This window comes from Balearica regulorum, chromosome 17 (assembly GCF_011004875.1).
Source record: "Balearica regulorum gibbericeps isolate bBalReg1 chromosome 17, bBalReg1.pri, whole genome shotgun sequence".
Lineage (NCBI taxonomy): Eukaryota > Metazoa > Chordata > Aves > Gruiformes > Gruidae > Balearica > Balearica regulorum.
This window is the reverse complement of record NC_046200.1, coordinates 4,459,057-4,471,216: the sequence shown is the minus strand read 5'-3', so window position 1 is coordinate 4,471,216 and position 12,160 is coordinate 4,459,057. Positions and strand designations below refer to the sequence as shown.

The following is a 12,160-nucleotide window of genomic DNA, read 5'->3' as shown; positions in this document are numbered from 1 at the left end:
GCAATAGGAAGAAATTTAAATGTTTCTGAAGAGCGACATTTCCATTTCAAAAGCTGTTCTCTCAAGTGCGTCTGGAGTGGGATTTCTCTCCCCCCCACTCCTCTCTGAATGGGAGCTTTAGAAGTCTCATTTCCTCTGCTTGATAACACCAGGCTGAGAAGGGCTTTTGTCTTTTCATTTCCCCTCATTTTTTTTATTTTTAAATAAGTGAGGTTTGTAGAAGCTGCCGTGGTGGATTTTCCCTCCCCCGTGTTTGTCCATGTGCTGGAGGATGCACCTGGTGTCACCCGGTGAATGAGCTGGAGCTTCCTGGGGTGCAGGGCAGGACCCGCTCCCCGGCTCGGGGGGCTTGGCGGGGTGGGGGGCTCCGGCTGCCCTGCCCTGCCCTCCCTGAGCAGGCACCGACCGGGGACCACCCTTCCAGTTGCCCCACTAAGGCTCCTGCAAGCCGAGGAGGAGGTTTGCTGGGCACATCCCAGCTGCGGAGCGATGGGCTGCTCTTCCCGGCCATCCCGAGCAGGGACTTACGTGTCCCAGCACCCCTGGACAGCAGCAGGTCTGGGTGGTGCTGAGCTTGACGCAGGATCTGGCCCCGTATTTGCAACACACGATGCTGCGGTATCTTTAATCGTGCTGACTTGTTCCCCACCTGCTTCTTGGCTGGTGTAGCTGTGCCAGTTGGGGTGAAATTATTTTATTGTTTTTTTAACGTGATGCTTAGTGGAGGGAGGGCAAATGTAAGCAGACGTAGTTGCCGGCCTCCCGCTTCTGCGGGACTAACGTGTGCCGATGCAGGCACTGTCACGCTTGTGCGATGGCATTTGTCCTGGTCACTTGAGTAGTGTAGCAGTATAAAAGTAGGGATTTTTTTTTTTCTGCAGAGGCCTTTTCTACAAAAGGCAAACTCCATCATGCTTTTAGCGTGGCCTCTAGGACTTGAGGATTTTCTGCCTTCTTGAGGACCAACTGGGTTTTGGCAGGGATTGTTCCAGCATCCTCAAATCGGAGGGAATACACCTGCTGGGATTAACGCGGACCTTAATGCTACGTCTGTGTGTGGTTGGTGTGCTGGAAAGGCTCGGACCTTGCTTTATCACATGTGGCAGTTGAAAGAGGATGGGTGGTGGTGCAAAAAAAAAAAACCAAAAAAAAAAACCCCCCAAAAATAAAAAACCCTAAAATGGTGGGAGGCTGAAACTTTCATAAGCATGGAGTTAAGCGTTAGGTTCCCCTGGGGTTTGCTGGGTTTGCTGACAGGGTGCTGCCCAGGCTGCTGGAGGGGTTTGGGGGCTGTGCGCTGCCTGCACCCCAGGCAGGGACCCCTCCTGCCACCCCGGGGTCTCCCTAAGGAAACTCCCCGAGCAGCAGGCACATGGAGAAATGCAAATACAGGAGAGGGTGACGGTCACATAAGGCTGTGTCATCGCATCCCATGTTTCCATAGAAGTCTGTGGCGATTATTCAGATTCCTGTGAAGGCTGCGTGAAGTCGGCCAGTTCCAGGGAAGGCGAGGGTGGTTTGAGCCCCGGCGACCGGCTGCTTTGCTGGGAGGAGCAGTGGCCGGCTCTGCAATGAGCTCCCCCTTACCTTTAAAATCTGGTTCTGCGGAGCTGGGAGGTGCTAACCCCACCACCGTGGCCCAGCACCAAAAAAATTGCCTCCTGTCTTCACGCTTAATGTAATTGAAGGCGTTTTTCACAGTTTGCTCCTTTTTAAGAGACATCAAACAAGCGCTCGCCTCCCTCATATTTTGTTCGCGTGCCTCCTGAGCGTTTCGCTGAGCTCGGGGTGACTCCCTCCTTTTGGCCTCTATAAACCCGAGGGATGTCGTAGTCACTTGAGTCGCAGTTTTGAATATCCTAGCGCAGGATTTCGATGTGCTCTTAAGTTATATGCCTGGTGCCTTTTCATGCAAATCTTTACCTCCCTACTGCTGTAATTTCGTGGTCATTTTCCAGCGCCGTTCCCCAAAGAAGTGGTTTTGCTCCTCAAACCGAGACACCGATGCTTTCCTCCTGGCTCTGGCCGTAGGGTGAGCCAGGTCCCTGCCACCATCCTCCTGTGCCCGGGCTCTGCAGGGCTGGCAGAGGGGAGGCTGCAAGGGGCTCCTGTGCCCGCTTGTCTTCCAGGTTAGCAGAAGCCTTGCTCCTTTAAACAAAGGGTTTGAGTTTGCCAGGGGGAGGTGGGGATTTAGGGCTGAGGTGGTGTGTTACAGGGACGATGATGTTCTCGCAGGGCATCGTTGGGGGCAACGTCAGCACGGGTGAAATGATGCTCTGAGTGGCTGCTGGGTGCCCAAATTAAAGATTATTAAAGTCGTAAATGGAAGATTGGCCGAGCTTGCTGTTCTACAACCTTTTTTGCTGAAGACAAAGCTGATTTTTAATTTTTTTTTTTAATAAATCTGTGACCTTGAGAAGGCCTATGAAATGCCTTTCCCCTGTAATCCAGCTTATTTGTCTTCCCCCTTATTGGCTGAAAGCATCAGAACACCATCCGTTCAGTGCCCGGGATGAATATCTCATGCCGAACGGGTTGCTGGCTGCTTTACTTCATCCTTATCATAGGTGGGTGGTCTCAGGTTCTACCTGCTGTCCAAACCACCACTCCTGCAGTTATTCACCGCTTTTTTTTAGGGCACTTGTTGTTGTTGGCCCGGAGCACTCCACGCATGCCAGTAAGGTCCACCCAGCTCAGCCCTTTGCTTTGCAGGAGTATGGGCAGAGCGGGATACCTGACCCGGAGCTCCCCAGGACCCCACGCCACTCTCTTTCTCAGTTCAAAGTAATTTCTACTCGGCAGGCACCTAAATGAGATTTTTTTTTTATTAATTTTTTTTTCTTTACTTGGACACTTTTTCAGAGTTAATGAAAGGCAAATCGCTGGCATAGGGCAGTTTTGCCAGATGTATCAACTGCGCCGAAGATGCTCGAAGAAAAGGTTCCCAGAATCTTTCTGAATGTTGCAGAAAGGCATATTTTCCTCTAAACTTGTTCTTGGAAGCAGCAGAGTTGTTTTGGCTGAATTTTACTATTTAGGGGAAAAAAAAAAAAGCTTAAAAATGCCTGAAGCAAGTATTCATCATGGAAAATTTCAGTCCAGACAGTTAATGTTTTAACAAACTTAGGGTCAACTGAAAATCCAGCAATGTAGGAGAGGAAGGCAATCCTTAATGAGAGGTGGAGCGATTAGCTCCTCTTTGTAATGAGTAGATGGGTAGGTGAGAATTCATCACTCCTGCAAAGTCAGTAGGGAACGTACGCATTCAGTGCAATTATTATCCACTAATGGGGAAACGCAAGGAGGTAATGAAAGGCGCGGCATCCATTTGTCGGTGTAATGCCTTGGGCTTCGGTGGAAGTTTGCCTGAGAAAGGTTTTCCGGATTTGACCCATTATTCCAGGCTACCTCTGAGTCCGTAAGCTGTGTTTCCCACCGCTTCTGTAATATCCTGCAGTCCTGAGGTCCAGAGGCAGCATCTGTTAAGGATAACACTGTGGAACGGCTTTTTTTTTTTTTTTTTTTTTGAGCGCAGGCAAGTTTTGCAAGACCATACTAGGCTTTGGTTAGTGCATTTAACTGTAACGCTCGCTGGCGAGGTTTTACCACCCTTGTAAATCTGCTGGTGGGGGCGGGGAGGGAGGGTCAGCATTTGGTACTGGTTTTGCAATTAAATTGCTTCAAGCTGTTGAAACATTGGGGAAGTTTTTTGACCTACTTTCGTGCAAGCTTAGAAATTGTTGGGATGTTTTCTACCCTGGTTGCGTGGAATTCAGCTGGATTACAGGGGAAAGGAATTTCGTAGGCCTTCTCATAAAGTCACAGATTTATTTTTAAAAAAATTAAATAAGTCGGCTTTGTCTTCAGACGGCTCCGTATTCTCCAGCTTCATGAATTTCCATGAGAGCACGTACTGGGCCGCATCCAGTGAAAGCGATCGTTTTGCTCGTCCGCCCTGCCTGCACGTGCCGTGGAGCGTGGGGACGGAGTGAGGAGGTGGGTGATGCCTTGGTCCCACGCGTGGCATCCTTCGGGCGCGCTGGTTTGCCTTGCACGGGAACACCCGCGTGCTCGCGGCTGGTGAGCAGTGCCAGAGGTGCTCCCTGGAGTCACGCTGCGTACACCAACGCGTGCATACACCAACGTGCGCATCTACATCCTGCTTCGGCAGCCCTTCGAGCGACTGCAGGGACACAGCCCAGCCGAGAGCCCAGCAGTATTTAAGAATTAAAACCCCGTTTGAAGCGTTCGGCTGCCGAAAGAGCCATTAGCGCAGCAGATGGTCACAAACAAAAGAATTGCAATAACTCGATGTACTTTTCACTGCTCAGACTCTCTGACTTCATACTTGCGTGTCTCCCTGGGGAAATGAGACGTTAGTTTTTAGCCCTTTTGACTTTCCCCCCTGCCCCGTCAGCGCTGTCATCTTGGGGCTGCTGATACACCAGAACGTGTTGGACACTTTTCCAGTTTAAAAAAAAAAAAATTTAAAAAAATCCTTTGGTCTGTATTTGGCCCATTTAAGAGTTTTCTATGCATATTTTTATCTTAAAACCTGATGGATGGAGGTGTGGGCTGTTGGCTTTCCTGCTCAGTTTTCATCCCAGGGTGTGTGGGAAAGCCCCAGGGCTCTGCGTCTGCTGGGGTGTGCGATGCTGCCGGGTTCCTGGCCGGGGAGGACGAGCCGCTCTCTGCCACATGGCACAGCCTCACGCGGACGGTTGTTAGGTGATGGATGTTCACTGCCTCTGTGCTGCCGTGAGAGGCTCAGGTGATGGAGGCATCCGTGCAGACAGGCCACCCTGATCACAAGCCCACCCTTTGTTCATGCGGATTTTTGGCGGGGGGGAATTAGTTGAAGCATGATTTGAGCATCCCCGATCCATCCTGCCTGCTTGGGTAATCTTCTCCAGCCCGCAAGGACGTGAGACGTGTGAGTGGGCAGGAATTGGCGATAACACCTCTTAATCCCTCCCGGTGCTCCAGCAGAAAATGCTGCTGCCAGCTGATAATTAGCACACAAACAGCCTGGAAGAGGTGATGTCGGCATCCCCAAATCTCTGTCCTGGGCTTGGGGGAACGTCGCTAATGATCTGGTTTCGGAAGGCAGAGAGAGACCAGGACTTACGGAAGATGATATATAGGGCAAACACTGTGGTGCTGTGCCAGGGATCCTGAGGGCTGTCCCAAGCAAGGGGCTCTGTTCGCTTGGTACGTGCTGGTGCCACGCAGGCACTGACTGGGGGTGTGGAGGCTTTGAAGCTTCGCCGGTGTAGTCTTGAAGAGACAGCCGGTGCGGTCAGGGCATCAGAAAGGTCAAAATGCATTTTGCAGTGAGAGTTAGGCGCAGGTGGAGCGGAGCTACTGCTCTGCTGTCTCCTGATGGTGGGGAACAGCCGAGAAAAATTACCCTTCACGGAGGCCGGGCTGCGTCTCGCCGTAGGCACTGGGCTGACACGTGGCACGGACACCCGTCTCCATCCCACCAGCTCCCGCGAGCCCCCGGGAGCATTGCGAGGTGGGTCAGTTATACAAAATGAGGCGGTGGCGATGGTCTGGTCCAGGTTCCAGCATGACCTGGGACCCACCATCTTCTCAGTTGTGGACCCGTTTGCTGGTGTGTCTGAAGGCAAGGACATTGAATTTACCCGGAGGCTTACTTGCTCTTCAAGGCATTGCCAGGCAGTTGGCTTATCCTTTTCCTTCCCTCTCTTTCTCCCATGTTTTTAAAGCCACTGCCTAATAGCATGTAGCAGGCTTGCTCCGTTAATGTTATCTATGTCAGGAATAAGAGCGTGTAGAGCAAACCCACCCCCAAAGCTTGGCCTTGCTCTTTGATAGACTCCTCAGTGATAATTGTTTTCTTCAGTGCCAGCATCTCCTCTTGCTGTGGGAAGGTTTATGCAGCCTCTGCCCCCCGCTCGCCCACCCTTGTTATCATACAAATCACATAATAATAAGGCCAGGGATAAACAGGAACTACAGTAGCTGTTAGCCGTGTGTAAAAACAAATCACATGGAAACAGTATAATTACTGAGAAAATATCAACTTGAGTAATGCAGTAATTGTTTTCTTCCCTCCAGCAGATTTATTCCAGCTCTCCCAGCTCATGCTGGTTTCAAAGTCTGTGACTTCACGTTAATAAGAAGAATTTCACGTTTCACACTGCACTTGTTCAGAGCCTGGGTATGATACTGTCTGAAGCGGAGGAATATATTTTGAGCAGCTTCTTGAGAGTGCTAGGAAACAGAGCACTAGTTGAAATATCTCTATCCATTAGAGTGATCTTTGCAAACCTCTTTTCAACCCATTTTTGTTATTTAGAAGAAGGGCTTCTTCGTGCCTTGTATAAATCTGGGATCTCTGCTTTTTGGACTCCACTATTGCACGGGCAATGTTATTTTTTGCCTTCAATTTTGTGTTTGCCTTCCTCTTGCTGCTTGTCATTTCCTTTATTTAGAGAGGTGCTTGTGAAATGACACTGATGGGCCATTTGAGGTCCAGGGACATTGCCTCTCTCTATTGCTATAATCATCTCCTAATACCAGATGATGATGGTTTTTGTGTTCTGACTTGCAGCTGTTTCCCTTACTCAGCTTTGCTGCTATTTTACTTCAGATTCTATAAGTTAAAAAAATAAAAAATGTACCAGTAACCAGGTTTCCAAAGGTGCCAACCAGGAGTTTAAAGATGCCCTGTCCTGCATATTGGCAGACGTGAGACAGTATCTTTTGTTTCACGTGCACAGAGAGAAGTCTGTCTCTCCTGCATTTTTGGCAGGTAGCTTGCTTTCCTTTAGAAAAACCTACAAGCTCCTTCCCATGCCTTAATCTCAACGAGATTTTATTGAGCACCTAATTTATCTTTTGCTTTTTGTAGTTGTCCTGCTCCTCTTGTCTTAAAAAAAACCAAAAAAACCCCCAACCAAAACCACAGAAAAAACCCAACCCAAAAAACCCCAGCTGTGGAGAACACAAAGCCTTCCCGCTGCAGCAGGCTGACCAATTTTGGTGTCTAATCCTGGGGAAGTAAAACAAGACCGAATCTGTTCTTTGGGATTCTCCAGAAACCTTTGATGTTCTTCTAGTTTATCTTCTAAACGAATGCTGGAAACAACCAGCTTAACCTTCTGAAGCATCTGTGCTCTTAGGGCTGGATGAACCTCACGCAGGACAGCGAGGAAGGAGTTTCAGGTTGCTCCCTTGCGCTCTGTCCCTTGATGGCAGCAGTGGGAAGGGCAGCGATGCCTTCGGGCTGCTCCCAGCGGTGGTTCCTCCCTGGCTGGGTTGATGTTTCCTTCAGCTAGAAGGAAGGGTTTAGCAAGGAAGAGGAGGAGGAAGTAGTGCCAGTGAAGGATGCTGATGTCCTGGGACATGGCTGCTTTGTTGGGAAACATCCTCTTTTGCCTCCCCTTGTTCCAGCTTTGCTGTAGATGACGTTGCCCATCCCTGATGGAGAGGAATAGGGCAGAGCTCAGCTCAGCGCAGCCCCACCGGGCAGGGACCACGTTTCACGCCAAGTCCTCTGCTAATGTGCTGGGCTGTGGGCTCTGCCTGGCCAGGAGGCACCTCACCGTGCTCCATCCCCACCAGCAGCAGGGTGGCGGCCACCCTGCATGGTTCTGCTTCCCCACAAGCAGATGCTATTGAGATGCCGAGCAGTGCCAAGGTGACATCTGCACGCTCACCACGCTTGGCATGAGCTGCAACACGGCTGGCAGGCAACCCAGGGCCACTGTCCATGTGCCTTGCTAGCTGGAGGAGCACAGAGAGGTCCATGCCATCCCAGTGCCACCAAGCTCTGTCATGTCAACCTTGCCCCCGCAGAAGGACCAAGCCCGGGCAGGTGGTCGATGGGTCGCGTTGGCTGCTCACCAGTGGCTCTGCGTCAGCGCGAAGGGGAGGACGCTCAGCGTCGGTTGGTGCAGAACAATGTCGGCTTTGTCCGCGGGTGCAGGGCTGCTGTAACGAAGGTAGCGCAGTTGGGTGAACTTCTTCGCTTGTTCACCTTCCCCCTTCCCTGCCCTCAGCAGCTGCAGCGTGCTGGCTGCCCAGCCTGGCAACACTTTACAGTCACAAACCAAGCTGCAGCTCCTCTTTCTGCCACCTCCAGGACAAGAAATCCATCCACTCGTTAAGCAAATGAGTAGATAAACTTTTAATTAAGGTGTTGGGTAGCTGCCAGAGAGGAGTGTCCTGGGTCAGGCTGTTGGTGTGCCGTGATCTCTGTCTGTGTGGCCGGTGGCTATTAAACAGCTGCTTCATCTGAGATACGTTAATCAGTGGTGGGCAAACTCATCCAGGCATGGGACTTGCGTTTGCGGGAGATGGGCAGGAGGTCCTTCATGTGGAGCTGGAGAGGTGAAGGGTGGTCTGCAGGTCAGGCGGTGTGGCTTTGGCGTGCTCATGGGATACCAGCTCGTTGGACTCAGCAAAGTTGTTGCATTGCTGGAGGGCAAGCTGAATGTTTAGATGTGTTTTCCCTCTGCCAACAGCTCATGGTCATTAGAGCTGCTCCCTGTGACGGCCACAGAGGTTATGCTGACCTGTCTAGTCGCTGACTTGAAGGGTCTTGTTGAGCTGAGAGCCTCTTTACCTAGAATATGCAAAAAGCTGATTGTCACCATTTCAGTCTATTTTTATTTCAGCTGACCTCACCTATTCCCTTTCTCTCCATTTCTGGATGGATGCATTTGACATCCAACATTCGGAGCTCACCCAGAATTGAACCAGAGATGGAGGAGGACCTCCATGAAGGGGATGGGAGTCCTCTTTCTTCCCAGGGGATGCCCTTGTAGCCCCTTCTCATTCAGCATGGTTAATGCCGCTCTTCTCTCCAGCATAGCTATGGCTGTGTCGGAGGAGGACGTGTCTGTGGCTACCTCATTTTTGTGGAGATGATGTAGCCTTGAGCTGGCTGCTGAGCTGTGAAGGGACGGTGCTGTTGGGAGCTCCTGAATATGGACGGGTTTATTGATCCTGTAGGAATGTGGGTAGCATTGAAGGTGGTGGGAGCCTCCGAGGCTTTGGCAGGAGGAAGAGCTGCTGTCACGTCCCTGGGAGACTAACCTGGTGCTCTCTGGAGATGCTGGAGGTTGCGGAGCACTGCGGTGATGTGATCTGGCAGCTGGTACTGCTTAGTCTAGCTGGTTTATTGAGGGGGTTGTGTGTCTCAGAGGGGCTGGGAATGGGCCAGGGAACTGTGGCAGCTGGTGTGGGAGGATGAGAGAAGGATCCAAAGTCTTCTGGGAAACAGCTGACCTGGTTGTTTTATGCTCCCCAGGATCGTGGCCTGCCTGGCAAACTGGAGCCCGTGTCTCCTGTGAGCCCTGCTCACCCCGATGCCGAGCTGGACCTGCTGCCGGCCCGGCTGTCGAAGGAGGAGCTCATTCAGAACATGGACCGCGTGGACCGCGAGATCACCATGGTGGAGCAGCAGATCTCCAAGCTGAAGAAGAAGCAGGTAAGAGGCTGTGGTCTAGAGAGGAGCACACATCCTCACTTCTGCGTCCTGCCTTACGCCCTGCACGTCCACAGAGAGGAAGCGGCAGTGCCAGTGCCACCAGCATGGTCTGTGTCCACACTCCCTGTCGTGACATGGGGCGGTTGCTGCTGTGCCAGCAGTCCGGAGCTGGTAGTTGCAAGACGAGGGAGTTCTGGAAACCCAGCTTGTGGGCTCTTTTGCATGTCAGAGTACCTTAAAGGGAGAAAAATCTGTCCTCGGTGACTTGCCCGTGGCCACGCAGGCAGTCGGTGGCAGAGCTGGAAACGCAGCCTGGGTTGCCCGAGTTGCCTGTACAGCCCAGCGTTGGCATAAGGTCTTTTCTCTTTCCTCTCCAGCAATTGCCTCTCCCCAGTGCTGTTGCTGCCACTGTTGCAGCACTGGGCCATTTAAAACGTTGCTGCGATGTCCTCATGGCCCTTCCCGTGCATCCAGTCGCCTTCTCCCGGGCTTTGCAGCTCTGCAGCCATGGGCAGCGTCTGGTCCGACTCCAGTCAGGGCTGTGCCTGAGCCAGGGATTTGAATATGATCTCCTCACTTAGTGCTTTACCCCTGCACGAGAGCACTCCCCAGCAGAAGGATTGCCCGCTGGATGTTGCCGTGTATACAATTACCATAAACCCATTAAGAGATTAATATGACAAAACCTTGGGGGACGTCTGTGAAAAACCCCACAGACTTAAAGGCTTTCACTTTCTAAAGCAAATCACTTCTCTCTGCCTCTCTCTTACCGGTTGTTTTTTTCCTTTGCTTGCGGCCAGTTTCTGAACCCTCTGATGGCTGCTAATCCCAAACTGTCCGAGAGGAGCGACCTCTCCCAAGCGGTGTGCAGCTGGAATTTGGGAATGGAGCAAAACCTCTACTTGGGCCGTCATACGGAGCCAGTGCTCCTCGACGATGAGCATGCAGTTGACCTTCCTCCCCACCAGATCTGTATTTTCCCATACCAGATACTATCCCTTTCTTTCCTGCAAGACAAAGCAGGATGTTTTGGGTTTGTTTTCAAACAATATGGTTTAATTAATGCAAAGGACCTTTTTTTTGTGTGTTGCTTTTTACCTGCAGAGGTATCGGAGTGCTTAGGGAGGGGGAGCCGAGGGCGGACAGAAGCAGCTGTGCGGGGGGTGCGAGGAAGCAGCCCTGTGTGCCGGCTTGCAGGGGCCAAAGGAACTTCTGGAGTGATGGAAACCACAGAGGTTCCTCTCGGTGGGTTTGGTGGGAGCTGGGTGAAGCCAGCCCTTTCCCTCTCTCCTAGGAAGCTCAGACAAAATGTTGGTGTCCTCTCGCACCTGGCAGTCTGGCTGCTGGTCCGGGTTTTTAACTCACATTTGAGGAAGGAGGTGCAAACCATGGTCATTTCCCACTCTGGAGAGGGGCTTCCAGAGCAGGATGCGTGCCCCGCATGGTGGGGAAGGTCCTGCTCGTGGCAGCCGGGAGGGCTGAGAACTCTGCCGATCCACTGCCTGACTCTTCAGAGATGCTGAGGAGCTGCTGTTGAAGCTGACGGGAGCAGCATATGCTCCTTGCTGTTAAAATCAAGCTGTCCTTCCGTAAGGAAATGGGTTTTTTATTGTTGGCTGCTCGGTTGCTTTATTTCTTCCCTCTGAATGAATTTTACGATTCTTCCTCCCCACAAAAATGCTCTGCTGAGTGGGGAAGAAGGTGAAAGTGGCTGTTGGCAATAAAAGCATCCCCTCCTCTTTTTTTTTTTTATTTTTTTTTTTTCTTTGGCACACGGTGGCAAAGTCCTTTGGTGGCAAATCCTGCCCCCCCTCAGCGTGGCCTCTTTTCCCCTCCGGCAGGATCCTTCCCCAGCCCAAGAGCTGGCACATCTGGAAGGAAGCATTTTCTGGGGGGGGGGTTCCTGTCTGAGATGCTCCAGGAACGTTTTGTCCATCTGTGCATCTGAGCTGTCAGCGCAGGAGAAAGATGAGTGAGGAAAAGCAATCAGCCTGAAACAGATACCGTTCCTGCAGGAACGAGCGGTGGAGCAAGGGAGAAATTGTACGCAGCCGGAATATCCTAATGCTTTTCCCCTCTGTCTTTGGGAGGCCTTCTCAGGGTAATTAAATACATTTGTATGGAACGGCTGTGCGAAAAAAAATCCCAACCAACCCCAATCCACCATCTCTTTTTTTTTTTTTTTTTTTTTTTTTTTTGTTGCTCCAGAAAAGGCCAGGAAAGCTCTGCCTGGACTTTGCAAGAAGCAAATGTCTTCAGCAAGCTGAGAAAGCTTCCCCAAACCCTGCGCACCCCTGGCAGAAGGCCATCTCCATCAGCCATCCCCCGCTCATTCATGCGCCATATGCGCTTAAATCTCTCCCTGAGTCCTCTCTCCCCCTCTTCCTGACAGGGAAGGATAATCCTTATGCATTTATTCCTGGCAGCGGTACCGGGGATCTGAAGGAGAAATAAACTGCTGGGCTGTTCTCCGCAGTGGTGCCTGAGCCTCCCTGGGCACTGAGCTCGGCGAAGGGCTCTCCGGGAGAACAACACTCCCACCTGGTGATGGAGGTGGAGCTGGCTGGGTGGAAGAGCTCCAGGGTTTCCCCTTCCATCTCTCTCCTGGCTGAGTTTCCTCTGTTCTTCCCCTGGCTCTTTGAAAGTGGTTTTCGGAGATGCCCTGTGGCTGGAAGCCCTCTCCTCTCCCCCAGGCGG

The 12,160-nt window shown here is 51.6% G+C and overlaps 1 protein-coding gene across 1 annotated transcript in view; it reads left to right on the top strand.

Annotated features, from left to right (window-relative positions):
• NCOR2 (nuclear receptor corepressor 2) overlaps positions 1–12,160 on the top strand; it is a 253,337-nt gene that overhangs the window by 113,030 nt on the left and 128,147 nt on the right. The window contains exon 5 of the mRNA XM_075769454.1: positions 9,284–9,463. Coding sequence (XP_075625569.1) covers positions 9,284–9,463 — 180 coding nt within the window. The remainder of the gene's footprint in view (positions 1–9,283; positions 9,464–12,160) is intronic.